The 18,399-nt window shown below is 39.7% G+C and overlaps 2 protein-coding genes across 4 annotated transcripts in view; one reads left to right on the top strand and one right to left on the bottom strand.

The window, feature by feature from the left end:
* The first annotated feature begins 399 nt into the window (after window positions 1-399).
* Window positions 400-1,113, top strand: SOD3 (superoxide dismutase 3). The gene has a single exon (XM_009948450.2). The coding sequence runs from the start codon at window positions 400-402 to the stop codon at window positions 1,111-1,113; it is 714 nt and encodes a 237-aa protein (XP_009946752.1).
* A 4,577-nt stretch (window positions 1,114-5,690) lies between these two features.
* Window positions 5,691-18,399, bottom strand: part of CCDC149 (coiled-coil domain containing 149) — a 49,997-nt gene continuing 37,288 nt past the window's right edge. Inside the window, exons 10-13 of one of the 3 annotated variants that reach the window (XM_086464358.1) lie at window positions 15,991-16,067; window positions 14,598-14,630; window positions 10,789-10,899; window positions 5,691-6,283 (exon numbers count right to left, since the gene is read on the bottom strand). In XM_086464358.1, the coding sequence (XP_086320484.1) occupies window positions 5,691-6,283; window positions 10,789-10,899; window positions 14,598-14,630; window positions 15,991-16,067 (814 nt within the window). The remainder of the gene's footprint in view (window positions 6,284-10,788; window positions 10,900-14,597; window positions 14,631-15,990; window positions 16,068-18,399) is intronic. The other 2 variants (XM_086464357.1, XM_086464356.1) reach the window with 2 other exon arrangements.

Raw genomic sequence — 18,399 nt, 5'->3', positions numbered from 1 at the left:
AAAAAAGCCTCCTGGCAAACTATCTTGCTGGAATTTGCAGTAGGAGAAAAGTCTCAATGTAAACTCAAAAATAGATTAAACACCACTTTGGCTTACCTGCTTCCTGCAGGGAAAAAGAGGCAGCTTTTAAGACGATCTAGTGTGAAATATAAAATTACTAGTATTTTTTTTAGTCATGGGTGTCAGTTGTATGTGTTTAAACATGCGTATGCATTCTGATTTAGTTTCAATTCATCACATTAGACAGATTTAGAAAGCAGCAGTCCACCGGGACCATGCTCCAGCTGTTTTGCTCAGCACTGCCACAGGCTGCGTACCTTTCTCGCCGGCCATGCTGCTGCAAAAAGCCCTTAATTCTTTGTAGCTTCTTGTACCTCTTGCAGGTTCCGACTTGCCAAGATGCTTCTGCTTCTTTCCCTGGTCACTGGGCTTGCCCTGGCTGCCTCTGGTGTCATGACAGACCAAGAAACTAATCCAAGCCAAGAGTCATTTCATGACATACAGAAAAAAGTGAACGACCTCTGGCAGAATTTGCTCTATCCGGTAACGCCTGGTAATGAGACTGATGGGATGATTCACGCCACGTGTGAAATGAAGCCCAGCTCCAAAATAGATGCTGACAAGCCACAAGTGACTGGACAAGTCTTATTCAGACAGTGCTACTCATACGGAAGATTAGAAGCCATTTTTCACTTGGATGGGTTTCCGTTGGATAATAACCAATCTGGTAGAGCTATACACATCCACGAGCTTGGGGATCTCAGCAACGGCTGTGATTCTACAGGAGGACACTACAACCCTTTCAGCGTGTATCACCCTCGTCACCCAGGGGATTTCGGCAACTTTTTTCCTAAAGAAGGCAAAATCAGAAAGTACAAACCAAATCTCTTCGCCACTATGTTTGGTCCATATTCCATCATGGGCAGATCCGTTGTGATCCATGAGCAGGAAGATGACATGGGCAAGGGCAACAATAAGGCCAGTTTGGAAAATGGAAATGCTGGGAAACGTCTGGCTTGCTGTGTGATTGGGATATGCAACAAGAACTTGTGGGAAGAGAAACTGTCTGAGGTTACAGACAAGAAGAAGAGAGGGCTCAACAAACGGACATAGAACCAGGTGTAAGTGAAGACCAACCAGCCGGCTACAGCCTGGGCAGCACAGAGTACCTGAGGCTGTGCCACTGGCCACTAAGATACACGGCTAAAGGATTCCCATTTCCATTTGCTTGCTCCTCTAAGAAATACATATCACTTTGTAGAGCCTCCTTTCTGTAAACCCATCAATAAAAACAGCATCGACTCAACATTGTGATGTATTTTCTTGAAGAGGAAAGATTTTCTTTTATGCAGTTTGGGATTTGAATGCATGTAAGCAAGAGTGCTAACGGATAAGGTCGATAGTCTGTAAAGAGTCTGTGCGCTGTAAGGGGCTCTTAAGGGATCGCAAGTTAGATACCAAAGGAAAAAAAAGTTAATATGAGTAAGTAAGAAACTGACTCTCATTAGATGCTATCCTGTACTTAGCTGCAAATCTGGAAGGTAAAAAGATCTCTATGCTTTCAACAGTGTTGGGTGTTGTGTTGCAAGACCTGGATAATGGAGTTCCCCTAAAAATAAGGGAAAGTATGGACATTTCTGTTTTAAACTTTAGATCTGTTACGTTATTCTAATTACATTTTCAGGTTTTATTCTCAAACACGTATAAGCCTCTCAACTATTTTAAATTGTCCATATGGCTGTAGCTAAGTCACGCTGTTTACATCTAAAAGCAGACTGAAAAGAAATATTCCAGTTTACCATCACTTCCCAGCAAAAATTCCCTAAAGCGCCCAGCTTGTGCCTGCTAGTAACTAAACTGTAGACAAAAGTTTTAATGCAGCTTAGGCAATGATGATAAAGTTAGCAGATCAGAGATAAATATTATTTTCAAAGCCAAAAAATACTGAGTGTGTCTCTTCATACAAAATTGTAGGAAGTAAATAGGTCAATTTAGACTGGGAGAAGTGACAGCAAAAAGATTTAAGTCAGATAATTTTCAGACTTAAAACTCTAATAAAGTTTTACTTTTTTAATTTAGCACAAGTCATTGAAAATACTAAAACACTACCTCATGACTATCATTCATCTGATACTGAGAAGAGAAAAGGAAACAAGCAGGTAGAACAAGCTTATCAGGAAATGCTTTTATTAAAGATGACAAAATGTATTAATATAGTTGAACCGTGTAGTGCAGTTAATCCAGGCAGCAACAAAAGAGAGGTTTGCAAATAAATTAAACTGCATAATTTAGAAAGTAAAACTACAAAACAGTAGCTGGTAAACAAAATCCTATCTTTTAGAAATGTAGCAGACTTTCAACTTAATCTCAGCTAAGATTTTGAAATACATTCCTGAGCTCATATGGATTAAAGAAATTCCACTGTCTTTATTATACAAATTCCCATATGCTTAAAAATAGTCTCACTTAGAAAAGAAGCAGCATTCTGAAAGATGCTTCTTAATCTCTCATTTTCACATACTTATTTTACAAACTCAGTGAACATTGTTTCTCAAATAACCGCAACATCGTACTTTCAGATGAAACCCTTCTCACCGACAATGCATGAATCCACTTTTAGGTGAGACAACCTACTTAAAATCAGTTTGCAAGCAGCATCTTCTCCATAGCCCTGCCACAACATTCCCTCCCCAGTTTGCTTCCCCAAAGCCCGACACCAAAAAGGCTTATATGTCTGGATATGATTTCCGCATTTCTAAAGTCCTAGAAAAAGGGAACACAAGTCTAAATCAAACAAAACCGCCACCCCCCGCCACCCCCCAAAACCTCAATAGTGTTGATTCCACAACAAAACACTAATTAATTTACTGGGGGAAAACCCCCCATTGTTCTCATAGCACAACAATATCAATTAAAGCAATATCCAAGGAAGACACTGACAAGACTATTCAATTAGTTATCACAGAGTGCAGCAAAGATGTCTTACTTTTACAAGTCTCCTGGCTTTGAAGTCTTGTGGTCCTGGGAGAAGGCTAAAAACGTAGCTAGAATACACATTCACCACGGCAGAAAGGAGAGGGACAGTACTGCAGCAGTGAGATAGCACTAAAAATGAGGTGTCCACTGATCTAGGTATTTCACTGGAATTTCATGATTGCAAAGATATAAAAATGGCATCTAAGAGTCAGAATGGTGTGAGGATAATTACCAAGATGTCCTAATTGTTGTGTTGTACATCACTATGTTCTCACAGAAAAAAATACTAAAAATAATCACTGAATGAGGCACTAATAAGCTCCTACCTGCTTGAATTCTTGCACTAAACTCTTCATTAATTAATAGCATTAACTTGCTGTTAAGGGACCAGGAGCAAAATGCTAAGTCACACAACTGTGGCTCAGGAAAGACACAGAACAGGGAAACAATTTGACATCCTCAACATTTCTGAGCTCAGCTAAGTGAAATCTTGACCTTCTTATTCGCTTGCCTCAGTTCTGACTGCATTGATATTTAGCTCTGCGCAGGATTAGTCTGTGAAAGATGGAAAAGAATACATCTTGAATAAAATGCTACTTCATGTGACATTCAAGCATTAAAGGAAACAATCCTGCCACATTCTCCTGCAGATTTCAGTTTCTGCAGCTATTTCTCTTCTGACTTGTCAGTACTGTCACATAAATGAGTCAGTAATGCAGTCAGTTACAATTAATGGGAACAGCATAACAATATTTCAAATACTTAAACTCGTCTTGGTTTTTCAGGTGATGAGGAACTTACATGGTGATCAGGATAATGAAAGAAAAACTTTTTACTGCTTCATGTCCCTAATACGCTTGAATACACAGATGGTTTTTGTTCCTACGGGCTGCTCCTTGCTATCAGTGAAATGCTGCAGTGTCAATTACCTTTAAAGAGAAAGGAAACATATTTGAGGAGCACTGTGGGTATGGCTTTATTGCCTGCAGACAGACACTGAAAGGGTTACATGAACGCACCTGCTAGGGAAAACACATGAGAACAGAGACAAGCCACATTTTTCACCTTCCCACCATCATTCCTTATATTTATATGTAATAATTTACATACAGCCTTTCTTCTGCTGAATACAAACTGCTCATGGACTCTGACACCTTGATTATGGCAGCACCTGCTAGCTCATCTTCCATATACAGAAGAGTTTGTCAGTATTGCTAATATAAACTCTGTTTATTCAGTAGCTGACAAGTGGGCTGTAAAAATTTGCAGCTGGCAGTTATTTGTCAAAGAAGAACTCAATCTGGGAGGGATTTTCCTTTTTATTAGTAGTATTTTATTAAATTTGGTTTAATTCTCTCTGATTGGTTTCAAGTTCTAGGAGTGAGAAATGAACATTTACAGACAATTAGGTCCCAAGCCAGCAGAAAAATTGCCTTGACGGCTGCTGGCCCATAGAAGCTCCACAGCTGCAGAGACTATTCCTTATGCTACAAACAGGAGAGGAAGGACGTGCCTCCCCTTCTCCAACAGCTGCTAACTTCTACGTTAAGTATTCCCTTGTTGCTGCGTTCCTAGGAGCAGAGTGGCACAGCTCCAACATCAGGAGCGAGCTAGGGAATGACACAGCAGCCTCCTTTTTTCCCAGTTATTATAGGAATGTTCTCCTGTGACTAAACAGCAACAAGAGAAGAAGTTTAAGAAAGCCGCAACAACGCAAATAAACCTTCTACCACACCACAGACTGGTGAAATGAGGAGGGAAGGAAGAGTTATCCTTAATTCCAAAATTAAAAAAGACACAGATTCCTTTACAAAGGAGGGCACAGATGGAGTATGCTGAAACCTATCACCCGTTACTCAGCCCCAGGGCTGTTCCAGCTCCTGTAAGTTGAGGAATGCAATTCCAGTAACTGAGAGAGCCAAGTAGGTGGACAGCGCATCACTGGTTCTCCTCTTGCTGTTCTCCTTGCTTTGGAACAGCATTGCCACTTCTCACAGAAAGACTTCTGGCTTCTCTGATGATGTTTATTTCAGAGCTTCATTAAATTGGGTTCTCGGTATATATCTGTGAAATAACTCCCTGCATTTTCATGAGACGAGCTGGGAGAGGGAAGGAAAAATTTTGTACAGTTGAGACGATAATAAAGGTTTGTAATGAGAGAACTATACACATGCAGGGATAGTTTTCAGAAACTTCCTATAAGGGAATAGTGATTTTATTCTAAGGCTGTACTTACAGTCACCATATGTAAGGAGAAATAGAATGCAGTCTGAGAAACACGCAAAAGCTTGCAGCCTTAAGATGCTTCTCAATTTAACACTCCAAATTTTTCATCTTGGAAGATACTTCCAACCATTAAAATAGAGTCCAGCACTAGGACTATATATGTTACAGAAGCCTAGTGGTAACATGGTAAATCATTATCATTGGTCTCTTTGCTACACTAATGTAAATTACATCAATCTATGTAGAAACTTCAAACCGTTACAAAAAGCAACATGATTAAAAGTCATCACTAATTCTTTCCCTCAGGCAATTCACGGTTTTGGTACACTGTAGCCAAAGCTAAGAGAAAAACACCTTTATTGGAAAACCATAAACAGTTCAATGTAAAAATCAACCCTACAGCACACTGTTTCACCGATCATATTTGCAGCAACACTGACACTGCACAAGGACTACAGTGAGATGCTAGAGGGCCTGGATTTCATACCTCAAGCCAAACTGTTATCCAAATATTCACAGTTTTCAGCAGGATCAGATGGTTTCTTGTTTTCAGATTCAGGGAGCTCCTCAAAGCTGTTATTTGTGTCTGCAGTTGTAACACGGAGCCCTCCATGCCTTCCAGGGTCCTCAGGGTGCACCACATCCACAGTGCTGCTATTTTGATTGCCTCTTTCATTTGGGATTTCACAATCACTCTCTGAGGTTTTGTCATTGTCTTTCAGGGCCTCAGTTTCAGCTGTTTGTTCGTTCTCTGAGTTTGAGGGATCTGTGGGGTCAGATGGGTCAAGGCTGGAAGGTGGGAACTCTCCTTCAGATGAATCATTAAGCTCTGCTCCAAGCACCGGGTTCTGCTCCCCTGCAGAAGTGCCTGCTCTTTTCCCCCCGAGTTCTGCAACTGCCAGCTCTGTCAGTTTAATTATCTGACTTCCGAGCTTGTTTATTTCTTCTTCCTCGGAAGGTAGCTGGGGTAATGAAGGATAAAAACGTTTATTTTGGTTTCTGTTATTTAAGTTTGTTCCCTCTGGAGCCACGGACTCACTTGCAACAGCACACGTTTCATCACATTCTCCCTTCTGTTCTGCTGAAAGAGAAATGAAACAGCAAGATGCTCTGGTCAGTCACAGGTATTTTTGGTATATCTGACCTGAAGATCCCCACCAGTGCCAGACCACAGAGATGTTTACTTCAGTAAGGAATTTCCAATTTCTACCCCATCCCAGGTCCATTTCTTAGATAAGCAATCAACACTAAGTTTCCTGCTAGACCTGGCCCTGTTTTGGAGCCTGTCTTTCCCTAACACCAACAACTCTAAAAGAGTCATAGTCGATACCATACTGCAGAACAGCAGGGTCAGGCAAAACTTTTCAAAGGAATATCAACTCTAAGCAAGGCACTCAGCTACAGAAATGTTTGGTACAGTTTACATTGATTCCTACACCACTGCCACTTTCAGGGGTTAACACAAGCTTCATTTATTTGGAGCTTTTCACAGGCTTTCAAGCAATAATGAAGTTTCGTTATTCTAACAGTTCTCCTAACATAAAAGATCATTCTCATTTGGATAACAGCATAAAACAAAGCAGCAGTGGAAGAATTTTAAATATACCATTATACCAAAAGGCAAACACTGAACAAAGCATCAGAATAGAGAAAACAGCAACGTGTAAACAAACAGCTTTGTGAGAGAATTTGTCCTCATCTCAGTTAAGGACAAAAAGCCTCATTGAAAATAAGCTTGCAAAGTCAAGTGAGAAAAATTAGGAAATGCCAGAAGTACGGCTGCATTGACAGCTTAAAACGACTCTTGTCATGCAGATGCATTACCTTTTAGTATATGAGCATTTACTCTATTTCTCCGGCAGGAATCCTGCCTCATGCAATGCATGGGGCAGCCTGGCTGTAGGGAGGGACCAGGGCCACACAACAGACTAGCCTCCTGCCTCCATCGGGCCTGCCTCATCTATAGCGTGGGGGCTGCCGAGTCAGTGAGACAGGGGTTGGCATGAAGGGAACAGTCACTCTTACTTCCATTAAGGAAGCTAGGAATGCTACTCTGAAGAGATGGAATTTAAGTCTGTGGAAAAGGCAGGAGTAAATTAACTTCCAAGAGGTGATCACCCACTGCTTCTAATCCTCATTATCTGAGCACTCAGCTGGAAACCTAGGAGCTTGATTTGCAGTACTGCTTTGCTCTTGTTGTGTATCTGAACACACATACTCAAAGCGCTCCAAAAAGAGCCAAAACTTATGTACCTCAAACCAGCACTCAAAATTAGCAGGGACTCTACCTTATTCTCTGCGTGCCTCAGTTTCCTCCCTCTACAGTGGGATAAGACCACCTTGCTGCAATTTTCTGAAGATAACTGCTTCAAAGCACTCTACCGCCAGAGAAAAGTTCATAGAAAAACAGTACTTTTGTCTTCAGGGAACGCTTGAAATAGCGCACAGGCAATACAGCCGGAACAATGCATTCACCAATGAAGAGGAAAGAAACCTGAATAGCTGTTCATTAGCTGCTGTGATGCTCAAGTACAATCTATCCCATGACACTATCCATCCTGTGCATTGGATAAAGTGAGATTTGGTGGCACAAGACAGTCTTTAATTCATACGATTGTACTATGTCATTATGCATTTTCACACAGGAACTGCAGAGTATATCCTACAGACTTCTACCATCCAGCCTAACTGAAACAATGATAACAAGTACAGACTAAAACAGCTGTGATGAGACCAGGGTAAGCAGATAGATTAGATTAAAAGAGCCTGAAAAAGCCCTCTGATTAATTGTAGACCTAGCTAGAGCAACATTTGAGGTATTACAAGAAGTTCTGATAAAGTTTGTATGTTAGTGCAAAAGCTGAAAACATTTCCTGGGCCAAGCAGGCACCAAGTATCAAAGGTACTATTTAAAGGACCATAGATGACTGACGTGACACCAGGCCTAGTATTTAAAGATAGGTAAGAATTTCATTGCTATTCTGCTTAGCAACTGTTTTCACTCAACTGATCATTCAATTAATAGGAAAATAAAAGTGGGTTTGTTTTTATTCCCAGAATGCTTTTAAACCAAGCGCATACTTGCTTGGTAAACGAAGGCATATGAACACATTCCTGTTCTTCCCAACTGCCAAGCTCCCCCAGATTTTGGAGGTACACTGTAGGTGAAAAATTGCAATATGCACCAAGCTCGTAGACCTCAACAGCAGCCAGTCATTCCCTATGCAGAGTGGCACCAAAGGTGACACAGCGTATCACTCCCATATAGCTGCTGACTGCAGAGGAGCTATGTGACTCCAGGCACAGGGACATGCCCTACAGCTGAAAACACACTGCTTCCTTTCCAAGACTCCAAGGGGAAGATGGCAGCCCCAATCATCCAGAAAAAGGATCTGGAGCAGCAGAAGAAGCTATTGTTGCTCCACCTACTGCCAGAAGCTCTGATGTCTCCCGCACAGCTGGGAGTATATAGGTGCTGATCTATGTCACTGAAAAGTTGGCCCAGTTCATTTAGACTATCACAGAGGTGAGTTTTGTCGGAATTCTCACTGCAGGTTATCAGGTATACTGGGCTGCATGCAAAGGGAAAAACCAAGCTGTCTGTGCAGGCACAACAGTAGTTTCTCAGCCTACTCCAGTTTAACAACAGGATTTTTTGATTGGTCTTGGCTCTGTTACAGTTATGGGATGGGTAGAAGGAAAGAGGGTGATGACCTACTGAGAGCTGATTCTTCCCATGACTGCCACAGGCCTAATCCTTGTCTGCCTTCTCCTCTCCAAGGCTGTTTTCTTCTACTCTTCTCTTCCCCTGCCTAGCTCTTTGCTCCTGCCCTATATCCCTTTGTTTATCCAGTCCCTACACTCCCTCTGCCCATTTCTCATCCACCTTTCAAGCTTTTTTATCATACCTTGCTTTCACTGTCAGCATTTTCATTCCTCGCTCCTGTGCTCTGACCTCTGCCCAGCCAGATGCAGGTCCCCCCTCACACAGACTTCCTTCAACTCTGTCAATCCCCATCTACACCAGTCTTCCCATCACTTGAGAGTCCTGATCTCAGTCTTTCTATCCTCTCTGCTCCAGGTTTTGTTCCCTCTAGGTTTACATTATCTTGAAGGAACGGTGCATGCAGAGTTTTACCAGCCTTGGTGGCACGAAGCAAGCTCAACAGAATCACTGGTTTGTTTTTCATTGTTTTCAGCAGATGAGATTACAAAATGAATGGTTTAGAATGGGGTAGAAACTCCAGCCTGTTTTCTCAGGATGGGAACCTTTTCCCCAGATTTCAAATTCCTTTCAATTATAGATACGGTAAATGCCTGCATGTTTAAAAAAAACAAAGCAGAAGGAAAAAAAAAAAACCACAAAAAACATGTGGTCATCGGAATCTAACACAAAAAAGTGATTTGGCTGACATTAAAAAAAATCAGCTGAAGTAAAAAACACAGCATGGAAAGCTTCAGCCCAGAGCTAAAGTTTGGCAGTATTACAAAGCAACAGAAACAGGGTCTGATGAGATTTGACAGGCAGCTTTAATCAAAACTGTAATACCAACCTCACCTAGAACAAATACGTAAAGGGAAGAGCATAATGCCACCAAGTAAATACTTTCAGTAACTGCAGATTTAATTAAAAATCAATGATTAAGCAGGCAAAAAATGAATATTTATGAGTTATTATTACTCACCAGAGAACTATTCACTATAGTTTCACTTCTTATTTTTAGCAAAAATATCAGCTGATCAAGATTATATAAAAAAAAAAATCAGTCTGGCTGTCAGGTTTTATCAGTTGATGACATGGATAATAAAGTCAAAATTAAGCCACAATGTAGTTTCAGGACGAACAAATAAATTGTTTATGATGCTTCATGGTTAGCGGAGTAAGATCTGGGCATACCAAAATGTTATGCCCATTAAAGAGCTTATCCAAATGCTGATAGGCAAGCACAACAATCCATCTCCCATCCATTATGAAAAAATAAGGTAAAAAACCCAAGGTTATCAGCAAAACACTATCTTCTGCTATTGTCAAACAAAGTTAAGCTTGACTTTAGGGAGATGTTGAAGCTTGCTATTGGGAAAGGATTTTTAACAAAACACATGCAAGACTGTAAAAAAGCAGTCAATTTCTCTGGGAAAACAAATTGGGCATTTCAATTTACCGGGCGCAATCAGGAAGCCTTTCATCTAGATATCAGCTATAATGCAGGAAAGTGCTAAGCCAGTTCCACAGACTGCTTACCTACTGTGTATTTTAACTGAGGGAAAAAGAGCACAAGGCAGTTAACTGTAACATAGATGGCATGAATAACTTCTCACACTATCAAGTTATCCGGCAGGAAAATTCTTTGAGGTGTAAGACCTGATCCCTAGCCTTGTGCAATCTATATAACAGTCATTTTCCAGTCATTTCTTTGCTATTTGTACTGGGACCATCTATCCATTTTACTTGTGGATGATGTATTCAATCTCTGTGATCACTGAAACTTTGCCTTTGGTTACCCCAGCATGAAAATTTACTACGTTTTATTTGGAAAGAAACAAGTGCTCAGCTCTCATCACGTTCCTTATGTTCCAGGTACTCACCTTGTAGTACTTCAGTTTTCTGTGGCTTATCAGCAAACGCTAACAACGGTGACCTGGACCGCTGTATAACAGGCAAAGCTGGATCACTGAATGTTATGGTATCCTTTCCACCTGAAACAATCAAAGTGTTAGAACATTAATTCACCACCTATATCCATTGTGCACTAATGATATTCAAACATACCCTAAAATTTTTTTGCAAATTTATTGAAAAGTACAGAACAGGAAAAGCATCTCAAATGATCCTTCAACAGCATGGAAAAAAATACTCTGTACTGGAGCTGGAATGTGCAAGTCAAATACAGCAAAGGCATATGTTTTTACCCACAGTATTGAGTAAAGAACAGATTTTGAAAGTAGACCAGGTGCTGTATGCAGCAAATTATATTAGCAATTAGCATTCAATTCAGAATATAAATAATCAGATCATACCAAAAGTTTTGCAAAGAGTAATGGATCATTTGCATGCTATTACCAGCAAGTGTTCAGCCCTGACTCTTTACTCTCCATTACTCTGCCTCAATGATGAACCTGCTCATATCGAACATGTAGTTTTACACTACAGACTCACACACATATTATCCTACAGTGCTCCCTTAAAAAAAATATTGAAAGCTCAGCATAACTAAGAACTGAGGGAGCAAACAAGTGTACGTTGCTGGGGAACAGGAGGGATTTTAACCTGAAAATTCCAAAAACATTTCTGAACTTTTTCATTTTAAACCAAATGGAAAAGGGCAATTTGCCAGCTCTTCTGCAGACAAAATAGTGCAAGAAACTCTTCAGCTGAGGACTCTGCTGTAGATGCCTAGTCTTTACATATTTTAGCAATACAGAAAGCAACACCTGCAGATCCTTTAGGAAGTCCTCCACTATTCAGGATGCTTATATGTTTTTAGTGACTGACACTACCTTAAACCTAGAGGGGAAATGGCAGGAAATGTGCAAGATCAGCTAAGCGTGGTGTTTTCGTGGCCTCCAGAACAACTGCCAACCAATAAGTAATGGCTGGGGAGGTGGCAAGCTACTGCTCTATTTATCTCCATAAGAACGGACACCTATGTAACAACCGCTTCTCCCCTCTAAATCTGTTTGCACATTTCACCTTAAGGCAACATCCTAAATCTAATCAACCATCCAAGACATAGACTTTCAAAAGAGCACCAGGTCAGGAGGTATCCAGAATAAATCCAGCTCTGAGAAAGTCCTGGTACCTACTAAGAAAGAATGAAAGTCAAGCTGTTCCCATGGAGTCTAACTGGACTACCCCAATCCCTAACTACTTTTGAAAGCACTGGCTGTAAAAACCTTGATCCTGAAGGTATTAATGACGTTTTTATATCCTTAACATCTTGGTGTGTATACTGCAGCAATATGAATGGAATTAATGCTTTTGAAACATGGGTCTTGTCAAGCTTTGATCCTCCTGTCAAGTATGCATCAGAATTCTGCCTTCACCATAGTATGTAATAAAAAAATAATATTAACTAACAGCAAAGTGGAGAACCCCCCCAGTGTAAGGCAAAATTAATTAAAATGAAAAAAAAAACAAAAGGCAAAACAAATCTGATGGCTATTTCAAATGCAAAAGCCCCTAGATGAATGTACTTTCTTGTAACAGTGAAGGAATTTTGTGGTGGAAGAAAAACTAAATCATACAGGGAACTAGTGGTATGAAAACATCCAATAGATATTCATACACAGTCAAATGTAGCCACATATCCAAAAAGATATAAAAGAATCCAACAGAGGAAGTGAAATTCAAAAAGATGCAAAGAAATAAATTGGGGGGAGGCTTTAACAGGAAAGTAGAAAGCAGAGTTTTTTTATTTTTCTTTTTTTTTAGATAAAAAAAAAGCCGAGCTAAAGTCCCTGAAGATTGCAAGACAAGCTTCAAAAAAGAAACTTCTTGACTTCCAGCCAGCGTTTGCACAGTAAACACATTTACTTTCACATTTTTCTCTGAAAACCAACTTGGTTACAGAAAATAAAGCTAAGCTCATTATCCACACCCCTAAGCAACAGATGTGGCCCAAAAAGTCCGATGCATATTTATTTATTAATAGCAATTCACATCCATTCATGAAGGAGGGACATGGGGGTATTGCTGCACTATATTCTGTGAATCATGATCTGAAGTCGGATTACACACAGAGAATTTCAATTAGCTGCCGTGTAAGCTCAATTTCATAACTTACATAGCTTTGTGTTCCTCTATTTAATGATTTTTTCAAGGATTGCAGTGAAAAGTATACAGAGCTCAAAATAAGCAAACAAATAAGTTTGCAGCAGTAGTAAATTAATTTTCTTCTCCAGGGCTGGGTATCCTCTCATAACCTCTGCTGCACCCTACACCGCTGTCACTGGCTATACCCATGGCAGCTGCTGAGCCCACTAGTTCTACCTTGCCTCTGCTCCACACCGATCACTGCAGAGCAAGAGGCAGCGCCGAAACTTTCTTATCATCCCAGACAGAAAAAAGCCGAGTCATGGTTGGCGCTTTTCTTAGGCTTTTTTTTTTTTCAGTGGAAATCTGTAATTTTGAGGAAACGATAATTTTAAAAAATACATAATTACTTATCTGAATGTCTATTGTGAGAGGAGCAAGGTGGTGTTTGCTATGGACTATTACTGAACACATATTATGCGTGCATATTTCAAGCACAATGTACCTAAGACAAAGCGAAGAATTAAATGCTTCTGTGAACATCACATTCTCTGCTTCCTTTTCAAGGCAAGTAGGCTCATAAAAAGAAACAGAGTTAAATCTATGCCCCAGCTTGCTTTCTTTTCAGCAACGAACCTCGCAAGAGATTCATTTAATTAAAGCCCATTTTCCAAGCAGGGGAAGCTAAAGTGGTAGGCAGAACTTCTGCAGAAAATGAACTATGCTACCAGTTTCACCATTTCAAAAATTAAATAAATACTTCCTCTTGATTTAGCTTCCCCATAGTTCATTCATGCATTGCTCAAAAAGCAGATGACAAATATGTCACCTAACAAAAAATCCGAAGCGGTCAAGCTCTTTCTTCAATAGGATAAAGTTTATTAACATCATTTATTAACACCACTTGGAAGATATTAATATAGTGATAGTGGATGTTATAAATATTATATGGACAATGATGCCTAAGTAGGAAGATTAGCTTCATATTAAAAACCTGCAATTTATAATGTGCGTTTCTTTCAGTGCTAGACTGAACATCAGCTTTCATCTGCATATTTTTTCCAGTGACAAAAAGTTCAACTTATAACCAAATAATAATTTTTTCTCTCTGGATTTAAGACTGGCTAGATGAGATACTCTCCATGTTCTGCCCCTCACCCAAGCCAACACTCAGCTGCAGAGTCCACTGTGGTAGTTCCCCACACTATTTGTTACACGCTGCTGTTTTATGGAGCAGAAGCTTTCCACGCTCTGAAAAGAAAATTGGTGACCCACCAGGTGTTGCAAGGCTCTTTCTGACCACCTTGGGACTAGAGTGCACTTGGAAACAAAAGTGCACTCTCGATTTAAAAGGCAAGCAGCAAATCAACAAACCTTAGGGTTCAACAGAACTCGCAATCTAGTGTAAAACCTCTTTACAACTATTTAAGATCATCCTTTCTTACTATTTCCCTCAATTTAAAGGAATCGTCTTCTAGGGCAGCCTCTATTTCTCTTGTGGTCATCTAACTTACTTGACTGAACATCTTAATCTGCTGGATATAAAAATGTTCAGATAACATTTCCATTTATTTACATGCAGTCACATATTTAACGTACTGCTAAAATCAGTTACTAAAAATAGACGTTAAGCAGAACCTACTCCCAAATCCCACTGAGACATTGTAGCTCAGGCCTTCAGGCAGCAAAAGAAAGGAAGGAAAGAGAAAGTTGTTATTGTATAAACATTAACGTGATGTCTTACCTACATAGACCAACAATGGCGCAAGAAGTTCCCACTGTTCCACTTTTAATACATTTTTCAAAGATTAGAAACACTGCATTTATTAGTGTATGAATTTCACGGAACATTATTTTTGAAAAAAACCAAACCAACCCAAAAAACCCTACAGTACCTTAAACTGGTTAGTTTATGATACACATTTGTACTAATGTAAAAAACCACATTAGCAGGGTCTTAGACAAATATTTCTGCTGCATCTTTTGGAGAATGTGGGGAGGGGCAAGTGCACCAAGTACACTATGTACGTTAGGTGACTAACTGAAGAGTAATGCATGGAAACCAGTTTGGGACCTTCAGTTCTGGAAAGCATCAAGAAGAGAGCCAGTTGCAGAAAGGTGATGGAGAATGCCTACAACAGGCAAGCTAAAGTAGAAATACCCCACATCAGGCCAAAGCATAGGTTTGTCACAAGGGCTCTTCAGCTTTGTCAAATGCTTTCTTCTAGATGGGAAGGTTAGGTGGAAAAAACCCCACAAAGCCAAAAACCTAGAAGCCTAAACCACACTATCTCCCACCCTCAGTAGCACTGATAGGTAGCCGTAAACAACAAAGCCTAATGACGCAAACACCAACAATGGAGTAGCATAATTTACAGTGGTTAAAGAAGACACAATTAGGTGTAATGGGAAGAAAAGAAGCAAAAAGTAAATGTAAATTAAATATCGCACATTTTCCTAACAACGAGGTCTATTAGGAAGCAGATTAATCTCCCATTACTTGAGTAATTCAAAACCAAATACAATACTTAAGATGCTACAGGGAATAAGCCTGTTCTGGAGAGATGGACTAGAAAATTTAAGATCATTTACATTTCCAATTTCTCAGAGTTTATGATTCTGCAGAAAAACATTAAAAATACAGCGATAAAATCCACGGAAATTACAAGGAGTACAAAATTAATAAATAAAATTTGTTGAAAAACATAACGGCCAATATCCTATGTATCATTTTATACAACTGCTTAAATAAAATAGTTCCCTTTTTTTTTTGGCTGCAGACTATGGAGACAATTTGATTATTTCCAGTACTTAAAACCTTTTTCTTTTCAGTATACATATTTGACTTAAGAGTTTAAAGAGTCTAGTGATTTTTGGTTTCAACATTTATTAGAGGTTTCTAATTTTGCAAATGTGCTGAGCAGCATATTCGCAAATAACTGTCATTAAAAAAAATTATAGCCAAGCTTTCCTTAAATGCAAATATACCCTTTAAAACTAAATAATGCAAGCTGTTTGCTTGAATTTTCACTAACCTGGAAGACTCCACAAGCCAGCAATTTCCAAAGTTCTCAATTTCTTTTCTAGTTCTGCCACTCGATTACCTAGAATTCTTCAGGAAAAGAAAACAAAAACAAAAGCCAGGGGTCGTCAGCTGGGATGTGATTCCTTGTCATACTAAGGCAACCAGAGCCCAATTGCTTACATGACTGCAGTTGGATTTTTAACTTGTTACTTAACTAGTACAGTAAGCCTGTATACACTCATCTCTTTTCACTAATGGCAATGGACAACTCCCCCAGAGTTAAAAGAAAATGAAATACAGTTGCCTAATCTATCCCATGTTTTGGTTGTTTTTTTTTTTTTAAATAAATAAAAAAAGGTCTAGGATGTACTGGACATTCAACCTTTGCCCTTTCGTACAGACAAAGAATAGCAACTTACAGTGTTTCTGTTTTCTTGTCTGCAAATATCTCTTCCCGGTTACTTTTACTTTCTCTACAGCTAAAACCAGCTGTATGTCAGCTACGCAGACAAAATACGGAAAACTCAAGACAACATCTAGATTGATTCTGAAGTTCTAAGACACAATTTTGGCCTAGTCCTTTATTCACAGAGGTTTCTCTATCACTAAGATTGCTTAAAATGGCAAGGAATATCTTTTCCACTACACCTTTCTTTTAGTGCTGAACTCTGTTTTCCACTTTATTAAAAAACGTGAAGCTCTTTAGCGCCTTTATCGCCCACTCTTAGTTTTCACTGCATTTCTTGGGTCATCTCTTCTTTTGTATCTCATTCCTACACAAATACTATTTGCAGTTAGCTCTCCTGCAGGATTTAACTTTTAGTCTTAATTCTCTCCCCAGATCAAATTAGAGATTTCTATCTTGCAAAGAAAGCTCTTTTTTCCAATGAATTTTTGAAAGCGTTTCTCTCACAGGCACAGCAAGTCTCCTAGAGTCAGAAGTCTTTAAATAAAGCCCAAACAATACTCAATAGAGTGAAAAACGTAGACGAGGCAGCAATTCTAAACATGACAGCAGAGATAATAGACAGCAAGTTTTACTCATCAAATTACAGCAACAGGGTAAGTCAGTTAAATTTGAACTGAATGCTGAGAAGCCGCATATCACAACACAGCAAGGCAATAGCATCTTCCCATGCTCACCAGAGCTGTGTAATACTGCACTGCGTGCTCTCCAGCGAGGGTTTTATGCTGCAGACATTTGAGCATACTGGGAATGTCATTACTGACAAGATGGCAGAATCTGGGAAGGACGTGAAGAACAGCAAACCCAGCAAATATCAAATGGGCTAGAAAAAATTGATTAACAAGGACTGAATATTTTTGAAATTTCTACTATGAGGGCTCTGAAATGACACAATAAAAGCCTGTAAGTATTTTAAAGATTACAAAAATAGCAAGATGACAGAGAGACTGTAAAAGAGAAAGAGAAAGCTTATAATAAATATCAAAGAAAGAACTGAGAGGTATATCAACTAAAAAGCAAATAGTCCGTCACGTTTAGAAGCAGAGGAGAGAAGACATTTGGGAGCAGTTATGTTTATTTCCCCATTGAAACGCAGTAATCAAATAGGTTACCAAGGGTATGATGGATCTATTACTGTCTTCTCCAATTACAACCAAAATTGTTCAAGTCTAGATTTTGCTTTCAGAATGCTTCCGCCTGGTACGAGAGACCCAGCCTTAATAACTCTTATTTTCATATCCCAGCATATGGCCCGACATCCAGCAGCTGCACTCTGCAGTACAAAGCAACAGGTGACAGACAAAGGCACAGAGCAACTTTCAAGAAGCTCTACCTTGCGCACAGGGAGCCCACTCCCATCTCCCTGCCTAAGGCCCCGCCAGGTCAGCTGAAGGACATGGAGTTCCCCTGCCTTAGAGGGGCAGGGAACAGAAATGATGCAAGACTTCTGCTGCATCACGTTCAGCTCACCCAGGGAGCCAACAAAACAATGTTGATTTGGCTAATGATAGTCACCACAACCGGGTCACAAGTTTAGCACTTCTGCCAGAAAAATAAAAAATTCTTATTATTTTCATAAGTAGTTCACCTGTAGTTCCAGGGCAGAAAAGGGGGGAAAGATACTGCCCTCCCTGTCGGCTAGCTGTATCACAGAGGGAAACTCAACCTTCTGCATCAAGTTCAGTTAATAATCAGATGTACCACAGTATTTCTAAAGGTTTTGGCACAAATATATCCTGATAATTCCTACTGGATCCTCAGAAGAGGCACAGAGCTATTTTTTAACCTTTGTTGCAGGTTCTTACATAGAAGGATCATTCTGTGGCTTTGAACAATGGTTGGCAAATAGAGACAACAACACTCAACCCTGCTCCTTTCATTCAGGAAGAGAGCAAAATACATTCAGTGATGAGTATGATTCCAGTTTGCTTCAAACCACCTTATCTGAAGACA

The sequence above is a fragment of the Leptosomus discolor genome, chromosome 4 (genome assembly GCF_034619465.1).
Source record: "Leptosomus discolor isolate bLepDis1 chromosome 4, bLepDis1.hap2, whole genome shotgun sequence".
Classification (NCBI taxonomy): Eukaryota; Metazoa; Chordata; class Aves; order Leptosomiformes; family Leptosomidae; genus Leptosomus; species Leptosomus discolor.
The sequence above is the reverse complement of the archived record's forward strand: the minus strand, read 5'-3'. Positions and strand labels throughout refer to the sequence as shown.